Source organism: Ovis aries, chromosome 1 (assembly GCF_016772045.2).
Source record: "Ovis aries strain OAR_USU_Benz2616 breed Rambouillet chromosome 1, ARS-UI_Ramb_v3.0, whole genome shotgun sequence".
Lineage (NCBI taxonomy): Eukaryota > Metazoa > Chordata > Mammalia > Artiodactyla > Bovidae > Ovis > Ovis aries.
Window position 1 is genome coordinate 176,924,249 of NC_056054.1, and position 18,359 is coordinate 176,942,607.

Consider the following 18,359-nt stretch of genomic DNA (forward strand, 5'->3'; position numbering starts at 1 on the left):
TCCCAACATTGCCAAGTGTCCTCTGAGGGACCACTGAACAATCTGTTGATTGTTCAAAGGATTTATATAAAGTCAAGAATTAAAGGCTAGAAATGTAGAGTAGGACCACTTTAAAGTAACTTGAATATCAAGATTGGGAATTTGAGCCTTCTATTGCTTGAAATGCAAACTGAGCATGTTGTATTTCTCACTTCTCTTATTCTCAAGTTCTGTTTATTTTATTTTTTATTATTTTTGACTGTACCACGTGACACATGGGATCTTAGTTCTCTGACCAGGAATTGAACCCATGCCTTTAGTGAAAAGTGCATAGCTCTAACCACTGTACCGCCAGGGAAGTCCCAGATTCTTGTTGTTTAAAGTGTGGTTCATGAGCCAGCAGCAGTGGTATCACTTGGGAGCTTGTTAGAAATACAGAATTCAGATCCTCCCCAGACTTGTTGAATGATAAATCTATTATAGCAAGATCCCCAAGTAATTTTTATGCACAGTAGGTAAAGTTTGAAAAACACTACTGTGACCATCTTCTCACCTTGCTTAGAGGAGTGTCTAACTCATAGACTTGATTTGTAAGTAATGTGATGAAAGTTGTCATTTAGGAAGATCAGTCAGGTGTTTTGATGGATTACAGTGAAGAGTCCTGAAATCATAATACCTCAGATGGGAGGCCATGAAAGCTTGAAGTTAATTTTCTAATTTATGCCACTTGAGTGAAGAAGGGAGCTATTAGGAAGGAAAAACTAACAGAACTTTGTAACTGGCTATATATAAGAAACCAAGGTTTGAACAGTAACAGGCTTTGAGCCTTAGTGGTTGAGTAAATTATGTTGCCATTAATTTAAATTGGCATGTCTGAATGAAAATCATATTGGGGATTGGGAGGATGAGATGATGAATTCAACCTTTGGCTTACTGAGTTGGAGGATACATAGACAAATGATACCACATTTTGTATCAGAAGTGAATAAAATTAGGGATCATTCAGGTAGTAATGTTTATTAGATAAAAATTTTTAAGAGACATACAGAAAGTAACTGAAGTTTTATTAGGGTAGGGATTAGAAGAAAAAGAGATGAACAGTTCAAAAACATGGCTTTGCAAAATACTGTTAAAGTAATATTATTTATATCAAGAGAAGATAAAGTTTTTAAGATTGCTCTAGCACATTTTTCCCACAATGAGAATCAAGCCCTACAGGAATGATTTCGGTGACCCATTTTTTTCAGTGTTCCTGTGGTTGGCACATACAACTTCTCAGGTGGCGCTAGCAGTAAAGAGCCCACCTGCCAATGCAGCAGACATGAGAGATGCAGGTTCACTTCCTGGGTTAGAAAGATCCCGTGGAGGAGGGCATGGCAACCCACTCCAGTATTCTTGCCTGAAGAATCCCATGGACAGAGGAGCCCGGTGGGCTACAGTCCATAGTGTCACAGTTGGACACGACTGAAACGACCTAGCATGCATGGTTGGCACATAGTTACTATCATTCTAAACGCATATCCCAGAAGTTAAGCTATTAGAGCAGATACCTGAAGGCATTAGAACTTAATTCTTTTGGAACTGATTGGGAAGAACTGCTCTAAGTATCAAATTTCTACCAAGTCAGTCAAAGAAAATAGACAAAGAAAAGCATTGAGTGTGTAGATTAGGCAGAGATAGTGACATTAGAGTTTCAAAGGAGTGGTAGTAATAGACCTGAATTAAGGGAATGTAATATAGCAAAACACTTTTAAGAAAATTGAACAACAAATGTCCCATAGCAGAAGTTACTGTATAATTGATTGCTTCTTCTTGATATATGAAATGTTATATAGTGGTTAAAATCATAGTTAAGAGAAGTATTGCTGCTTGAAAATAAAATGAGCCACAAAATTGTAGGAATGCGATGATTACATCTATATAGACACTGGAAACAAAAATAAAGAGAAAGAAGTGGAAGTATATGATAATGACTGTATTAGTATATTATAGTTGTGGATATTTTTCTTTGTTTTTTTTTCCAGTTTTTAGTAATACTTTTGTAATAATAATAAAAAAAGACTTCTACTGCCAGACATAATGGAGTAAGAGAGATTGGATTTACCCTTTCTCTCTCTAACAAGAAAACTAACCAACTAGTTCTTAGTCATTGGGCAATAGGTGTGATGAGATTATGATCCCTGAAAGAAGAAAGATAAGCAAGAATTCTACAGTTGCTCCAGCCTCCTCTTTAGTCAGTCTCCGGTGACAACTCAGTGACAAGGGCTTCAAGTAAAGAATGCTGGTCTCACTGAGTTTAAGAGATGGATTGGACAGATGTTTAGAATTTGTGGAGCAGAAAGTAGAAAGAAGGGAGTACCTAAGGGAAAGAATGTGTGTGCTTTAGAGACCTACAGAAGGACCCTCTGAAGTCTTTGGTTTAGAACTTGCTGTGTACATGTGGAGGTACTTTGGAGGTGGGGGAAAGAACCAGCAGAAAGAAGTGGTCTTAACAATCCTGGTGTTAATACAGGGCTAGGAAAATATCCTATTCCTCCAAATCAGAGTATAGAGGGCACTGGGTAGGAGAGGGAGCGACAGTGAAACCTCTAGGGACAAAGTGCAGAGAAGCTAACTAAAATGTTGGGAAATATGAGAAAAGTAACTTTAGAAAGCCAGTGTGGTCTACAACCAGGGGTTTGAGTCCCTTCAGAAGAAATAGAAATAATATAATTTAAAATTAACTTTAAAATAATTTTTAAATTTTCTCAAAGATGAAAACCTCTATTGATGGCACAGGTTATTCACACTGACTTTGCCATGGTTGGGGGATGGGCAAGTGAAATATTAAAAACCATTGAAAACTTCAAAGAAATAACAATATAGTAGGGAATATACACTAAAGTCTAAGAGAAAGTAGAAACATAGAAATAAACCTAGCTCTGAAAGCTGAAATCTGCATTCAACTTTGAGGACATTCAACAATTCAGAAGAGATACCTAAGATGACGAACTAAGATTTTGAGAGCCTTGAGAAGTGAGGAGAGACAAATATCCAAATGTATGTCTGCTCAAGATGGAATGTCTAATAACTTTTCTTATATTCTCCTGGTACCCAGCAACTTAACATTTTCAGAAGAATAGTTCATCCACAGTAAACTAGCCTTATTACAGACTTCAAGGCTTGGCTTATATCACTTGAGTAATCTGAAATTGAGATCCTGGGCTGGATAGTGTTCTTAGAAGTTAGCTTAGCAGAAGAAAAGAAAGATCCTTTCTGGAAGAAAGGTACTGTATTCTAAGCCTCAAATTATTTCTACCTTAATTATTCAAATTCAAGCATATGATCTGCTTGAATGACCAGGCATACAAGTAAAGAAGACCCCAGAAGCAGCCAGTGCAAACAAGAAGAGAAAAAGACCTGTGTAAGGTGTTGGAATTATCTGATATAGACTATGAAACAGTGCTTACCATTTGAAGGGATAAGTCAATCTATTGAATTTCTGCAGAGAACAAGAAACTGTCAGTCGTGTCCATCTCTGTGCCCGCATGGACTATATAGCTTGTCAGGCTCCTCTGGGCATGGGATTCTCCAGGCAAAAACCCTGGAGAATTCCCTTCTCCAGGGAATCTTCTCCATCCAGAGACTGAAACCAGGTCTTCATTACAGGCAGATTCTTTACCATCTGAGCTACCAGCAAAGCCCATATATGTATGTATGTATGTGTGTGTGTGTGTGTGTGTGTGTGTGTGTGTATGATGTCTATGTATCTATATAATGTATATGTATATATAATGTATATGTGTGTGTGTATATATTTATATATATATTTATCTCACATAGTAATTTGTCCTCGAAGTACAGAGGTAATTCTTAGTACAAGCATATCTCGGAGATAGCGTGGTTTTGGTTCCAGACCAATAAAGTAAATACCACAGTAAAACAGTCACATGAATTTTTTGGTTTCACAGTGTTATAAAGATTATGTTTATACTACACTGTGGTCTATTAAGTGTGCAATAGCATTGTCTTAACAATGTATATAATTTAGCTAAAAAATTAGTGTATTGCTAAAAAATACTTACCATCATCTGAGTCTTCAGCCAGTTTTAATCTTTTTACAGTAGTAACATCTGCGATTATAGATCATCATAACAAATAGAATAATAATGAAAAAGCTTGAAATATTGCGAGAATTACCAAAATGTGACAGAGATAGGAAGTGAGCAAATGCTGTTGGAAAAATGATGATAATAGATTTGCTCAATACAGGGTTACCAGAAGCCTTCAATTTGTGGATAATACAATATCTGTGAAGCACAATGGAGTGAGGTGTGCCTGTATATAAAAAACTATTAACAGATGAATTTTATACATTTGAATTAAAAACTTCTGCTCATCAAAACACACTATAATGAGAGAAGCCCTAAATGGTAGAAGATACTGCACATATAATCAGAAATGGACTCTCCCCAATCAGTAAGGAAAAAAAAAAGGACTTTAAAAGGTATTTTCAGGAAAATCCCAGATGGCTCATGAACAAGACAAGGTTCTTAGTGTCATTTATAATCTGAGAAGTTAAAAACAGGGTCCCTATTATATGCTGTTATATACTTACAAGATTGTCAGACACTGAGAAGTCTGACAGTATCAACTGTAGTGGGTATGTTGGGACCAATCAAAGTGCTAAGACTGAGAGTAAATTGGTACTTTGGAAAGTTTTTTGGCCTTACTTGGTAAAGTTGGAAATAAACATAGAAACAAGAGAAAAACTAGGGAAACATTTTTTAAAATATACCAAGATACATGAGTGAAAATGTTTCTTACAAAATCATTTTTTTCCAAAGAGGAAGTAGCACCAATTAGGTTAAAAACTTAATGGACACAGTAAACTATAGGCTGGAGCCTAAGAACACATGAAGTGAGTACTAAGAAATTTATGCAGAAAGGAGCATATGAAATTTACTGGAAAATCTGAAGAGATTGCTAGCATGTATGTGGAGGGTAGATTAAAAGGGTCTAACATGAAGGTTACTTCTGCTGAGGATCTTTCTTATATCAGATAAAGGTAGGTAGCATGTACATTTCAGTAAGCATAACTGTTAATGACACTATATTTTAACAGTTGTAATTTAAATATAAGCATTTTTGCCACAGCTTGAAGCATTATATATTAAAACTGCTTTTTTATTTTCCATTTCAGAATAATAGTACCTTTAATCTCCTAAGGGAAATTATGATTAAGTTCGCATATTTTTTTTTTAATATGTTAACTTTGGATGAAACTCATTTGTCCCTATAAAAAAAGGTGTATCTCTATCCGGGCAGGGAGAACCATCTTTGTGATGGTTATATAAAGTCTTGCTTCTAGATTGGCCTGACTCAGTCTTCTCTTGTTCTAAGAATCCATTTGATGTTGGCATTTAGTGTGTGTGTATTTTACGTTCAGTTGTCCCTAAGTTTATGAAATGTGGCTAGATGTGGCTTGGAAGGAGTAAATATGCTCTTAATTGAAATGTAACTAATTTTTTAAAATTTAAACAGTTGAACCTACTGTGAGCCTGATTAAAGGGCCAGATTCTTTAATTGATGGAGGAAATGAAACAGTAGCAGCCATTTGTATCGCAGCCACTGGAAAACCAGTTGCACATATTGATTGGGAAGGTGATCTTGGAGAAATGGAATCCACTACAACTTCTTTTCCAAATGAAACAGCAACAATTGTCAGCCAATACAAGCTTTTTCCTACCAGATTTGCCAAAGGAAGGAGAATTACTTGTGTTGTAAAACATCCAGCCTTGGAAAAGGACATCCGATATTCCTTCATATTAGATATACAGTGTAAGTAAATAATAATGTTTGCTTTTTAAACATTATGTGTTTTAATGTTATTCCTCTAACATAATTCTGTATCAAATTGTATTTAGTTTGAATATGTAGTATTCCTATATTGTTGCAAATTTCCCTTGTTGACATTTTTTCTTAATTAAAAAAAAATTTTTTATGGAAATTTCATTTAACCAGAATGTTATTGTCAGTTTGTAAAGACAATGATTAAAGTTGCTGTCTAACTTAAAATTATTTAGCCTTGTCTTTTTTAGACCTTAAAAATAGGCTAGACTTAGGTGAATTGTGGAAATTTGTACCTCAGAATGTTCAGTACTTGGAGAAAAACAGCGGCTTCTCCAATCCAGTTAATTTAGCTGTTGTTCATTTTTATGCATGCTACCCCTGATATTTTCAGTAGGAATTTTTAATTTCCTAGATGCATTTTAATTAGCTGGAAAATTTGTTCTTTCAATATTATTTGTAGTCAAATTTTGTTGATGACATTCTAAGATCCTCATAAAGGTAAAACATTAAAGTGGTCATTGGGATAATAGTAATCTTAGATAAATGGGCTTCCCTGGTGGCTCCCACGGTAAAGAGTCTGCCTGCAATGCAGGAGACCCGGGTTTGATTCCTGGGTCTGGAAGATCCCCTGGAGAAGGAAATGGGAACCCACTCCAGCATTCTTGCCTGGAAAATCCCATGGACAGAGGAGCCTGATAGGCTACAGTCCATGGGGTCGCAAAGAGTCAAAAACTGGCCCATCCTGTGCTGCTTTTTTTCTCAAGAGATGCTCTCTTATGTGTGTATTTATGTGGAGATATATATCTATATGGATGTCATATATATGATACATATGTGTATATACTTTCCCCTTTTTATAAAGTTTCTCACTTTAAATTCTTTGTATAGCACTTCAAAATTTGAGCAAGAGAAATGCAGATAGCTTATAGTAAAGATAATGAAAGTTAAGTAGGTTAAAGATAAAATTATGAAAAGTCTCTGGGTTCTTGTGTCATTTCCATCCATGCACAGATCATAAATCTAGCTAGGTTTTTAAAGGAGATGTTCTGTTTTTGTTGTTTTGTTTTTTTGATATGACGTGCATGGAATTTTAATTTACACGTATTCATTATACTTCATGTGATTGTTTTGAAAACTAATTATAAGGATCTTTTTCAACATTTATAGAGTTAAACTTGAGAAGCTATCTTATGTGGATTTTATTGCCATTGTATTCTTGAGTGCAAATACAGTCCTAGTAGTAGTCCCTTCTCATTGTAATTTGTCAGTATCCGTGAAGGGTTGGTTACAGGACTCCTGCTTATGCCAAAATCCAGGCATGCTCCAATCCTTTATATAAAATGGGATATATTTGCATATAATCTATACATATCCTATGTTCTTTAAATCATCTGTAGATTGTTTATAATACATACTACAATGTAAATGTTATGTAAATAGCTTTAAATTCAGTGTAAATACTATGGAAGTAATTGCTGATATGTAGCAAATTCAAGTTTTTATTTTTGAACTTTTCTAGAATTTTTTTTTCCTGAATATTTTTCATCCACAGTTGGTTGAATCCACAGAAACTGAACTCATAAAGATGGCTGGCTCTACCTTTTCTCCTCATTTTTCTATCTTGTACATACTCTTATTCTTTTTTCTTATAAAATTTAGATTCAATTATAAGTCCATTAATGTTTTTTTATATGTATTTTATCTTCCCTGTATCTAATAATGACTGAAATTTTCATCAGTTATGTATACTATTATTTTTTGTTTGCTTAAATGCAATTTTAAAATATAAAAATATTTCTCCTGATGTAAGACTTTATAATTATGGCTTAGACTTTATTGGCCTACACCTAAAATATTCTTATTCTTTCTTGCTGTTGTTAATTAGGCCCTATTGAACATGTAAACAAAGTTTGAGGAGATAAAATCTTATATGCAAAATTCATATCTCAAAATTAAGAGGTATTCTTTGAGGATACTTTAATATCTATCTTATTGTTGAAAATAAACGCACAGATATCTGTACTGTTCTTTCAGCAACATTAATTATTACCAATTTTAAATTAGAAAAAAATGTTAATTCTTGGTATTTGTGAGGCAGGCCTTTTGAAATTATTAAGGTAATTGTACCTTGTTTGAAGTTTAACTTTTTACCACTGTTTTTTGTAAACCTTACTGACTTCAGGCTTCCCTGCATAGTTAAAAGACTGACCTGGTCTCTCTAACCTCCCGTCTGGCCTGCTTTTTGTCTAGTTTACTTGTGTAGCTCACAGAAGGTTGGAAGGTCTCTGCACCATACTTAAGTATCATTTCTTTACCTTCTCTCGTATCATTCTATATTTTTCCTTGTTAGCCCTCATAATAGATTTTTGTTAAATTTTTTAAAATATTATCTTCCCTGTTACCATTAGAATATTAGTATTATAAATACAGATTATCTATACTAAATATCTAAAACAGTGCCTGTCACTTAATAGGAGCTAAACGAATAATGGTTCAGTGAATGATTAGTATTGGAATTCACAGTTTGAAAGTATACATTTATATTGATGTTAGATGTGGATAATTACTCATTTAATTAAGTAGTACATATGCTAAAAGACCTTTGGATACATTGAATGGATAAAAGTTCATGTTTTGGAACAGTTGAGGCCTCAGAAAATTTACTTTAGTTGTAATTATAGTCTTAGAAAGTTTGTCATATCTCTCATGCCCTATGGATAGTAAGTGTATGATATTATTATATTAATTATAATATGATTTATCTTAATATATTAATTTTAACAATATTAATCATAATATAACACATTGATTAAATGTATGAATATTGTATTTTATACTTTTTTATAATTAACTTGATATATTTTAGGACATATTTCCTTTCACATTAAACATTTCTTTAAAGACAGTTTTATGTAGTGACTTGGTGCTTAAATGCCATGTCTCATTATCAGATTACTATATTTTCTTTGTTTATCTACTTCTGTATATTTCATAATAGGACTCATATTTTGCTTTTGGTGATTACAAGTTTATTAATATTCTTAGTGTCCAGCATGCTTATAGTTGTCTAGTGTTTGGTGCTCATTGTCCACTCATTCATTTATTTTAGTTACCCAGAGTTTATTGAGTTTGTTGTTGTTCAGTTGCTGAGTCATTTCCGACTCTTTGCAACCCCATGGACTGTAACAGCCTGCTGGGCTCCTCTGTCCATGAGGTAGGTTTTCCAGGCAAAAATACTGCAGTGGGTTGCTATTTCCTTCCCCAGGGGATCTTCCCGATCCAGTGATCAAACGCATGTCTCCTGCTTGGCAGGCAGATTCTTTACCACTGAGCCACTTGGGATTGAATACTATATTGCTTATTTCTTATGTGTATGAGAGAAGGAAAGTACACAGCTTCTGACGTTGTAAAGTTGTTAATACTTTATCATTGTATATTGCATCTATTGTTACCAAAAGATAATCTGCTGTATAATGCATTTATTTTATAGATGCTCCTGAGGTTTCAGTAACAGGCTATGATGGAAACTGGTTCGTAGGAAGAAAAGGTGTTAATCTCAAATGTAATGCTGATGCAAATCCACCACCCTTCAAATCTGTGTGGAGCAGGTAATACTGTTGATAGTTCTAAAAAGGAATTATTTAAAAGTCAAAAGTGTTCTTCAGTGCATATTTGAAGTTGTTTTTATCAGTGTAATATACGATCACCGTAATAGCTGGAAATCTTTCACATGTTTTTGGGTTTCACCTCTCCCCGCCTTCCAGTCCCCTCAATCCTGTCTCTCAGGGGCTACCTTGGCAACTTTAGTAATTTTTCCTGGCATTTATCATCATAGGTCTTAAACTTACTTCTTAAACTACTAATTTTTAACACTGTCTATTGGCTTACTATAAAAATGAAAACTCAGTTTTATATCTGCCTGTTCACAAACATACCCATATACATATTCCTGCCCTTTATCATCCCAGTGAAATTAAGCTAGTCTCAGTGACATTCAGTTCAGTTCAGTTCAGTCGCTCAGTCTTGTCTGACTCTTTGCAACCCCATGAATTGCAGCACTCCAGGCCTCCCTGTCCATCACCAGCTCCCAGAGTGACATTAAGCAGCCTTTAAATTGTGTAATCATTGCCTCCCTATAATAGATAAATATTATTTACTGAGAACTAAGTAGTATACTAGAATTTTGTTTTATTTTTTAAAGCTGTTTGTTTCTCCTGAGGTTAATAATTCCTTCTTTTTACTTGTGTAGTTTACTGACAAGCCTTAATTCTCTTTATTTGTGAAATTTTAGACTGTTCTGCTGAGATTTCATTCTTATTTCTCAGTATTTGAAACTTCCACCCTTGCCCCCCAACCCCGCAACCCCACCTTTTCAATCTAGAGAATTTTATCTGTTACCTGTAAATTCTTCTTTTCTCTCTCTCTCTCTCTTTTTTTTTTTTCCTTTATTTTTTGGGTTATTTCCCCTACTTTTTTTTTTTTTCTGTTTGCTCATACTAGAATTCCTATTTATTGTATACTAAACAGTCTTTTTCAATTTTCAGATAATTTTTGTTGTTCTCCCAAGATTTCTTTGCTTTTTTCCCCACCATTGATTAAAAATTTTCTTTTGAGATATGTTCAGTGTTTCTGAGAGTGTTTTCTTATTCTTTGTTCTTTTTCATAGCACCCTTTTCATCTTTTATGGATGTATCTTCTGGTTTCTAAATTGGGATACTAGAGTTATTTCCTTGGCGGAGTTTTTCTGTTTCTTACATATTGTTTCTTTTTTCTTCCAGGTTCTTTTGTTGTTGTTGTTTGGTCTTATTTTGTAGATATTTCTTGATTTTCTCAGTTGTCCATTCATTTCACAGTGATGCATTAAAATGCTGAGTGGAAACTCTCTATAGTGGAGAGTACTTATTGGGTAGATTCTGCTATAGAGGAGGTTATTTCCCTGAAGAAGCTTTAGATACCACTTATTGAAGAGTGGAGTTCTTTTTTTCATGAATTAACCTTCATTATTTTGCCTAAAGCATGAATACCTGGTATCTGTGCAGAGTTGAGTGGAGTCGGTTTTGTTTTGTTTTTTTTTCAGCTTTCAACTAATCTCCTATTTGTAGCCCTCTGCCTTACTGGCCTTCTGCAGTACAGTGGGTCAGACTCTGATCTTTGGCTTGTTTGGGCCAAATTGGCTGCATTCTTATTCATGTGCCTCCTGCAAGGACTTCTTCAGCCAAAAGCAGAGCTTTTCAACCTTGTCACTCCTGACATTTTGGGCTCGATAAATCTTTGTTGTTGGAGACAGTCTTGTGGACTATTAGGATATTTTAGTGGCATCCCTGGCCTTGCTTCTCTAGAGTCAGTACCACACACTTGCCCTACTCTGAGCTATGACCACCAAAACTGTTTCAAGGTATACAAGATATGTCCCCTGGAGACAGAATTACTTCTGTCTTTTTATCTGTCTTCTGTCTGGGAAACACTGGCTTAATGCATATATTGTTTTCCCTATCTGTTTTCTGTCTTCTAAAAGTTTTTAATACATCTTGTATGATGAATTCTGCCTCCTTTTTCTCTTTCTCTTTGTTGGTCTTTAATATTGCTCCTGTTTTAGGTGGTATTTTGTGGGATCAGAGAAAGAATATATTTGGTTAACCTGTTGTCTTTAAGCAAAGGTAAAGTTTTAAAGTAGTGAAGGCCTTCTAGTCACATTTTCCTCAAAGTGGGAAGCATGCATTGGTTAAGATGTGTGATAGGGCGTTTCTGACAGTCATACACTTCTGAGTTCTCATTATAGTGTCTGCACTTGGAGCAGTCTTTTGAATAAATCATTTAACCTTTCTGATCCTTTGTTTCCTCATTGATAATAGTACTCCACAAAGTTTTTGTGAGGGTAAAGCTGATGAATCTAAACCATGTAGTGTAGGTACAAGAGCCTGTAAGGTGTTTAGCATGTCCTTTGTTGTGAGTTTAATATGGTATTTATATTTTTCTAGCTTCTTTGAATAAGCACCTTTAAAAGATTATAAGCCATTTTTATATTTCTCAGAATTAAAGGGATTAGAATTTAGGGCCCAAAGTACAGAGCTAATTGGTAAGATACATAGACTTCATATTCATTCTTGTACTTCTAGAGAAAGAGTTCACCTTTTGAAAGCTGATGTTTGTAAAAGTGTTCTTTCCAAGGTCCTCTTAGGAAGAAAATATGAAGTTTTTATTTTTTAAATAATTTAAGAATATTACCTTTACCCTTCAATGCTAAATTAAGTCATAGCAACTCTGCTGCTGCTGCTGCTGCTGCTGCTGCTGCTGCTGCTGCTACTGCTGCTGCTGCTGCTGCTGCTGCTGCTAAGTCACTTCAGTCGTGTCCGACTCTGTGTGACCCCATAGACGGGCAGTCTGCCAGGCTCCCTCTTCCCTGGGATTCTCCAGGCAAGAACACTGGAGTGGGTTGCCATTTCCTTCCCCAATGCGTGAAAGTGAAAGTAAAGTCACTCAGTCATGTCCAACTCTTAGCGACCCCATGGACTGCAGCCCACCAGGCTCCTCCGTCCATGGGATTTTCCAGGCAAGAGTACTGGAGTGGGGTGCCATTGCCTTCTCCGCATAGCAACTCTAAAAGGTTTTATTGGTTGTTTGGATCACAGAACAAAATCCTGTCTCTAGTGTTGATTTGTTTCTTTGTACCTTTTCAGTGTTTTTTGTTCTTACTTCCTTTGTTAATTAGTTGGTCTACTAATGTGCTTAGATCACTGAAAACAAGGACCAGATCTTTCTTACTTGTGCATTTCAGGAACACTAGCAGAACAGAGTATGGTAAACGGTTAAGTTCTTAATAATTAAATAATGGGTGACTGAGTGAATGAGTAAATTAACTTTGAAAATCTGCTTAACTCAAACTATAGTACTAGTTGAGTATCTGGGTTTACTTCACTTTTTATCTTCTTATCTTAATAAAAATAATTTATGGGCTGAAAAAACACTTTCAAAATAAAGACTTAATTGGTTCCTCCTCACTCCACAGTGGGATATACCCTAACATGGAAAAATGATGTAAAACAGTTTACATTTAGTTTCATTGCAATGAATAGCTTTAGAGTTCTTACAGTGAAATTTTATTCCTGTTATACTTCATAGAGTAATGTGTACACCAGATAGAACCTTTTAGCCTAATTAGTATAAAAATCATTTTAAAAGAGTTATTATTGATAGCAAAGATGCCTTGGTTTTTACTGTCACAGATGCCTACTTTATGAATAAAATTATTTTGTAAGAAGACCCTTGTTGGTGCCTTAGAAGTTAACCATCTTTGGAATATAGTGCAGTATAAATTTATTTGCTCAATATTAAATGTTACTCTTTAAATATGTTACAGAAGGTGCTAAAATATTGTCATGTACTAAAGTGATGACTTTCACTATGTAAATTATAGATACATCATGTGTGGATTCATAATTCACTGAGAATTATTTTAATTCTTTTAAGACTATGGGTATGTTTTTAAATACTTCTAATTTTCCAGTTTTCTGAATATAATTCTTTAAAAATCAATAATTTTTTTCTCTTCTTCTCTCCTATTCCCTCTAATATGTTAGCCTAGTTTTACTTATATGACTTGATATTTTGAAAGAATGGGTGTTCTAAATGGGTGTTCTTTATCTGTTGGTTCATCTCTACTAAAATGAAAATTCATAACTTACATGCTTTTATTTCATAGTGAATTTTACCTAAAGGATGCTGATTCTTTCTCTTAACAACTCGAAAGTGTAATATCTTACTTAAATAGTTGTCAGTGAATAGAATCTGAAGGTATTTAATTTCATGCTCTTTAAAATCTAGGTTAGATGGACAGTGGCCTGATGGTTTATTGGCTTCAGACAACACTCTTCATTTTGTCCATCCACTGACTTTCAATTATTCTGGTGTTTATGTCTGTAAAGTGACCAATTCGCTTGGCCAAAGAAGTGATCAAAAGGTCATCTATATTTCAGGTAAGTTACTATCTACTCACAAAATAAATTATGTAGATTATTTCTATAACAACAGTAATAACAGTAGCACTGTGATGGAGGCAGTAATTTGTACTTGTGAAGATACGTATTCCTCAGTGTGAGGTTTTCCAAATAATCTAAAAGAGATGTGATAAAGTAACTCTACCTGAAATTCATATATAAAGTAGCATTCCATGACTTAAAAATTGTCAAAATGTCTACACAGTAACTTCATATACATTTTAAGACCTGTGCATATAGCTGATTTTTCAGTTATAATATGACATATAGTCTGTACCCTTCTAGATTCTTTTGTATTTATACCAGAAATAAATAGGGGATTTTTTGTTTGCTTTTGGCAGCTATTCTGCACACAAGTGTCTTTAATAAATAAAATATCCATTTTGATGACCTTTCTTATTAAATATCATCATCACTCAATATGAGATTATGCCTTATTGAGTTACTAAGAGGTGAAGTGGGCATGCTACTGAAAATGTGCCGATCAAATAAAATATAAGATGTTTTTTCTGGTTGGTCCATAAGCCACTAAGAACTTAGATTTTATGCATTTCATTTGTTTCACTGTGAATGTTTTCATCAGTTTGAGTATAAATTTGGGTTTTTACAAAACATAGTTGGAGCTAAAAATATATTTTTCCTGGGTGTGGCTATAAATAACAGATTATCAGTGGAATGCTTATTTATAAAGATGATATAAAAATTTTAAGCATCTCCTTGACTATAAGAATGTAGTAATCTTTATTTCTAACATGGAAAATGAGAGGAAAAAGGAAGAGAACCTTGAGAAATACAGGTTTGTATAGTAATTTGATAATAGGTATTAAGAGTTTTATCTCTGTTCAGTCTGAAACTAAATTTTTTGAAATTGAACTAAATTTACAGTGTTTCGAGTGTACAGCAAAGTGATTCAGTTTTATATATGTGCATATATATATTCTTTTTCAGATTCTTTTGCATGATTTTAGAGAAATTTTAAGCTTGCATTAATGTCACATTCTTTGTCCTCTGTGATCTCTTAATCTAAGAACAGTTCCCCATATTATTTTGCATGGTATTTATCACAGTTTGTAGTTGTATACTTACTTATTTATCTATTATCTGTCCTCATGTTTAAACCATCTGCATTTGCTTTATTATTGTGTTCTTAGCACTTAGTGCGTGGCACATGGTAGGGACACAAGTTTTTTTTTTTTCTTGCATGTATCTCACAAGCAGTTTAGAGTTTTGTGCATCTCTACCTAGTCTTTCCTGCCAGTAGCAGTGCTTTGATATAAATGTATTAGTGTATTAGTCTTATTTCCTTCCCTTAGACGTTTTTTTGTTAAAAAAGAAAAGAACTTTGAAGCCACAGGAAATCCATGTTTTAAATGTAGTTACCTAAGGACTGTATACTTAATATTTCTGTTGTACAAAATTTGTTATGGGATATTACTTATAAATCCTAGGCTCAATGTATTCTAATTTTGTAATCTTTTAAATATCAAGGCTCAATTTTAGCATCTTATCAATTGGTGATTTGCCAAATTTATATCATTGGTATTCTGGGTCCATTTCCCAGTACTGGTTACTTGTGTGTCCCACTGTCTATTAGTGACCATTAACCCCTTATGGGGGCTTCAGTGGTGCCACTAGAGGTAAAGAACCCACCCGCTAATGCAGGAGATGTAGGAGATGTGGGTTCGATTGCTGGATTGGGAAGATCACCTGTAGGAGGACATGGCAACCCATTCCAGTTTCTTGCCTGGAAAATCCCATGGTCAGAGGAACCTGGCAGGGTATAGTCCATAGGGTCGCAGAGTCTTACACGACTGAAGCAACTTAGCACACACACGCAGCCCCTTATATGTAGAAGTATAGTTTGCATTCAAACTATACTGAGTTCCTCATCTTTCTTATGCTTTTTGCCATGAAATCTCTTCCTCTAGTAGTCTTTGTTTATCTTTTAGGTATTGGTATCTCTGTCAGTACGTTTGCTCAGGGCATGAAATCCTTTATACTTATTCTTGATTTTGATTTTTTTTCTCGTACCACACCCCATCCATCAACAAATTGGTCTGAACTTTCTCATTATGTTATATACAAAACCTTACCAATTCTCTACTTCCTTTGCCAGTATTCTGGCACAAACCATCAGCAACCCTTGCTTCTCTATAGAGGAGTCATTTAATATTCCTGCTCTTCCTGTCATCAATTGAGCAGCCAGATTAACCCTTTTAAAGGACATGCCGGATCACGTCAGTCCTCTACTTCAAACTTTTCATGGACTTCCCATTTTGCCCACAGTGAAAACCAGATGTTTACAGTGATTTGTGAGCTCTGTACATGTTCTGGTGCTAGATTATCTTTTTGAGCTCACCTCTTATTAATAGCTCTTGCTTGCTTGGCTTCAGTCATACCAGCCAGTTTGCTGTTTTTGAACCCAATAGGTACATTTCAGAGTCATTGCCTCTGCTGTTTCTGCTGCTGAGAATACTCTTCAGATATATTCATACCTCTTTCCCTCACTTCCTTTAAGTGTTTGCTCATATATCACCTTCACAACTGTATTTAAAATTGAAACTCCTCTCTTCTCACCCCTTCACTACTGTCTGTCTTCCATCTCTCTGCCTTATTTTTTTCTCTGTGGTACATATTACCACGTGATAGACTACATATTTGGTTTTATTTATATGCGTGCCTGTTTTTATCCCCACTGGAACATATGTTCTTGAACGCAAGATTGTTGTCTGCTTTAATCAATACTATATTCTGACCAATTGCAGCAATATTTAACACATAACAAGTGTTCAGGAAACTTCTGTTGCGTGCATGAATACATTTAAGAAGAAAACAGGAAAGGATAAAAAATTGAGAATCTGCCTGTATGTAATTTTATTTTTTTGGCAAAAGTCTAATGTAACGCTGATGATAAACTTCACACATTTTAAAATCAACTTCTACCAAGTCTTATAAGAGTGAAAACATTTTGAGTAAATATGAAAAATCAAATTAATTACCGCTAAATACTTCAGAAAAAGATGGCATTATACGAGATGGTTTTCTTTAAGTAATCATCAGGAATTAGACTTTACTTTTCTATCCATAGTCTTTAATACAGTATACCATGCTGAGTTTAGTTAACTCTGCAAGAGCTTCTTAGTTTTATCTAGTATCTTAGATATAAATTCCCTTTCCAAAATGGCTATTAAGGTCTACTAGTAGGCTTTTATCACAATAAAAGGCCATAACTTACACAGTGAATGATCAGAAAGTTAGTCTTTTTTCATTGTGAGTTATATGTTCTTGTTTTTCTCCAGGACAACATTTTTATCTCAAAAATAAAATTTATATTTTAAAATTTCATTACTGATTTTTTAAAATATTTGTAAAATGAGTATATCATATGACTGGAGACTAAAAGGTAACCCAGAATAGAATTATTAGCACTGAGAGAAGTTATTTGAAATTTTGTTATACATTTTCCCACGTTGGCATAATTTCTGTATATTCAGGATCCAAGATTTCAATATACAGATTTAGTTATTACTCATCATGGTACAATGACTCTGTCCAATACTGACTGACTGTATGAAATTGTGTTTTTCTAGTTGCTTTTGAGGTGGGTCTTTTCTTCTGATACCTCTTACTTCTCTGAGAATAGAGAAGCAAATTTTCATGTATCACTTAAGTTCCCTCATGCCTTAAAAAAATCAAAGTATATTCCTGTGCAGATCTTGAATTTCAAATCAAATTCATTTGATCCAGACATATTAAACACACTTAGCAGTCCTTAAATTTTATTTTATTTTTTTTACTTTTTTTAAAATTTTATTTAAATTTTAATGTTTATAGATTTTGTTTATTTAACGATTTAAGTAGTCTGAAAGAAAAAGGGACCAATTCATTCCATTTTTAACAGAGTAATTATTAGGCTAAAACATAGCTACAGAGGTTTTGGTGGACTATTTGTTTTCCTATTTGGCAGGACTCAAGGGAAGTTGAGAAGTTGGATATGGAGAACTCAGAATCTACTAGTTTATTACATTTGTTATACGTTTATCACATTTAGCAAAGAATATTTTTAAAAATCTGCATTAATACAGAATGCTGCTGGGAAGGATTTCTAAATCTTGATAAATAAGTAGCTGTTAGTTGCCTCATTTCACAAATATGACTCTCACTGTAATTATCTTGGAGTAGAGCAAAATTGGAAAGCAGGAACAAATGTCTCTGTGAATCATATGTCTGTCTGTTGGTTAAGATACAAAATATAAAGTTTAGTAAGAGTCCCTTTTTCATGGAATTTATTGATAGTGAACCTATTCTGTTTTTTTCATTTTTTTTTAATAGTTGAGATGGTAGGTTAAAAAAAGATTCTAAAACCACTGACTAAGAGTTTTAAATAGATTTTTTTTGGGGGGGTTACTTTTTTTTTGTAGTTAGATTTTAAGAAAGCTGTATTTTGTTAAATCTCAGTTAAATAAACAGTAGATGTTCATTTGTGTTTAGGTAAAGAACATTGCAAGTAGAAATAAATGTTGGTGGTTTTTTAAAGAATACTTCATAAAAATG

General features: G+C 34.1%; 1 protein-coding gene across 3 annotated transcripts in view; it reads left to right on the forward strand.

The window, feature by feature from the left end:
• Positions 1-18,359, forward strand: part of NECTIN3 (nectin cell adhesion molecule 3) — a 129,288-nt gene that overhangs the window by 44,139 nt on the left and 66,790 nt on the right. For all 3 annotated transcript variants that reach the window (XM_042231110.2, XM_027979883.3, XM_042231100.2), the window contains exons 3-5: positions 5,503-5,799; positions 9,302-9,419; positions 13,633-13,784. In XM_042231110.2, the coding sequence (XP_042087044.1) occupies positions 5,503-5,799; positions 9,302-9,419; positions 13,633-13,784 (567 nt within the window). The remainder of the gene's footprint in view (positions 1-5,502; positions 5,800-9,301; positions 9,420-13,632; positions 13,785-18,359) is intronic.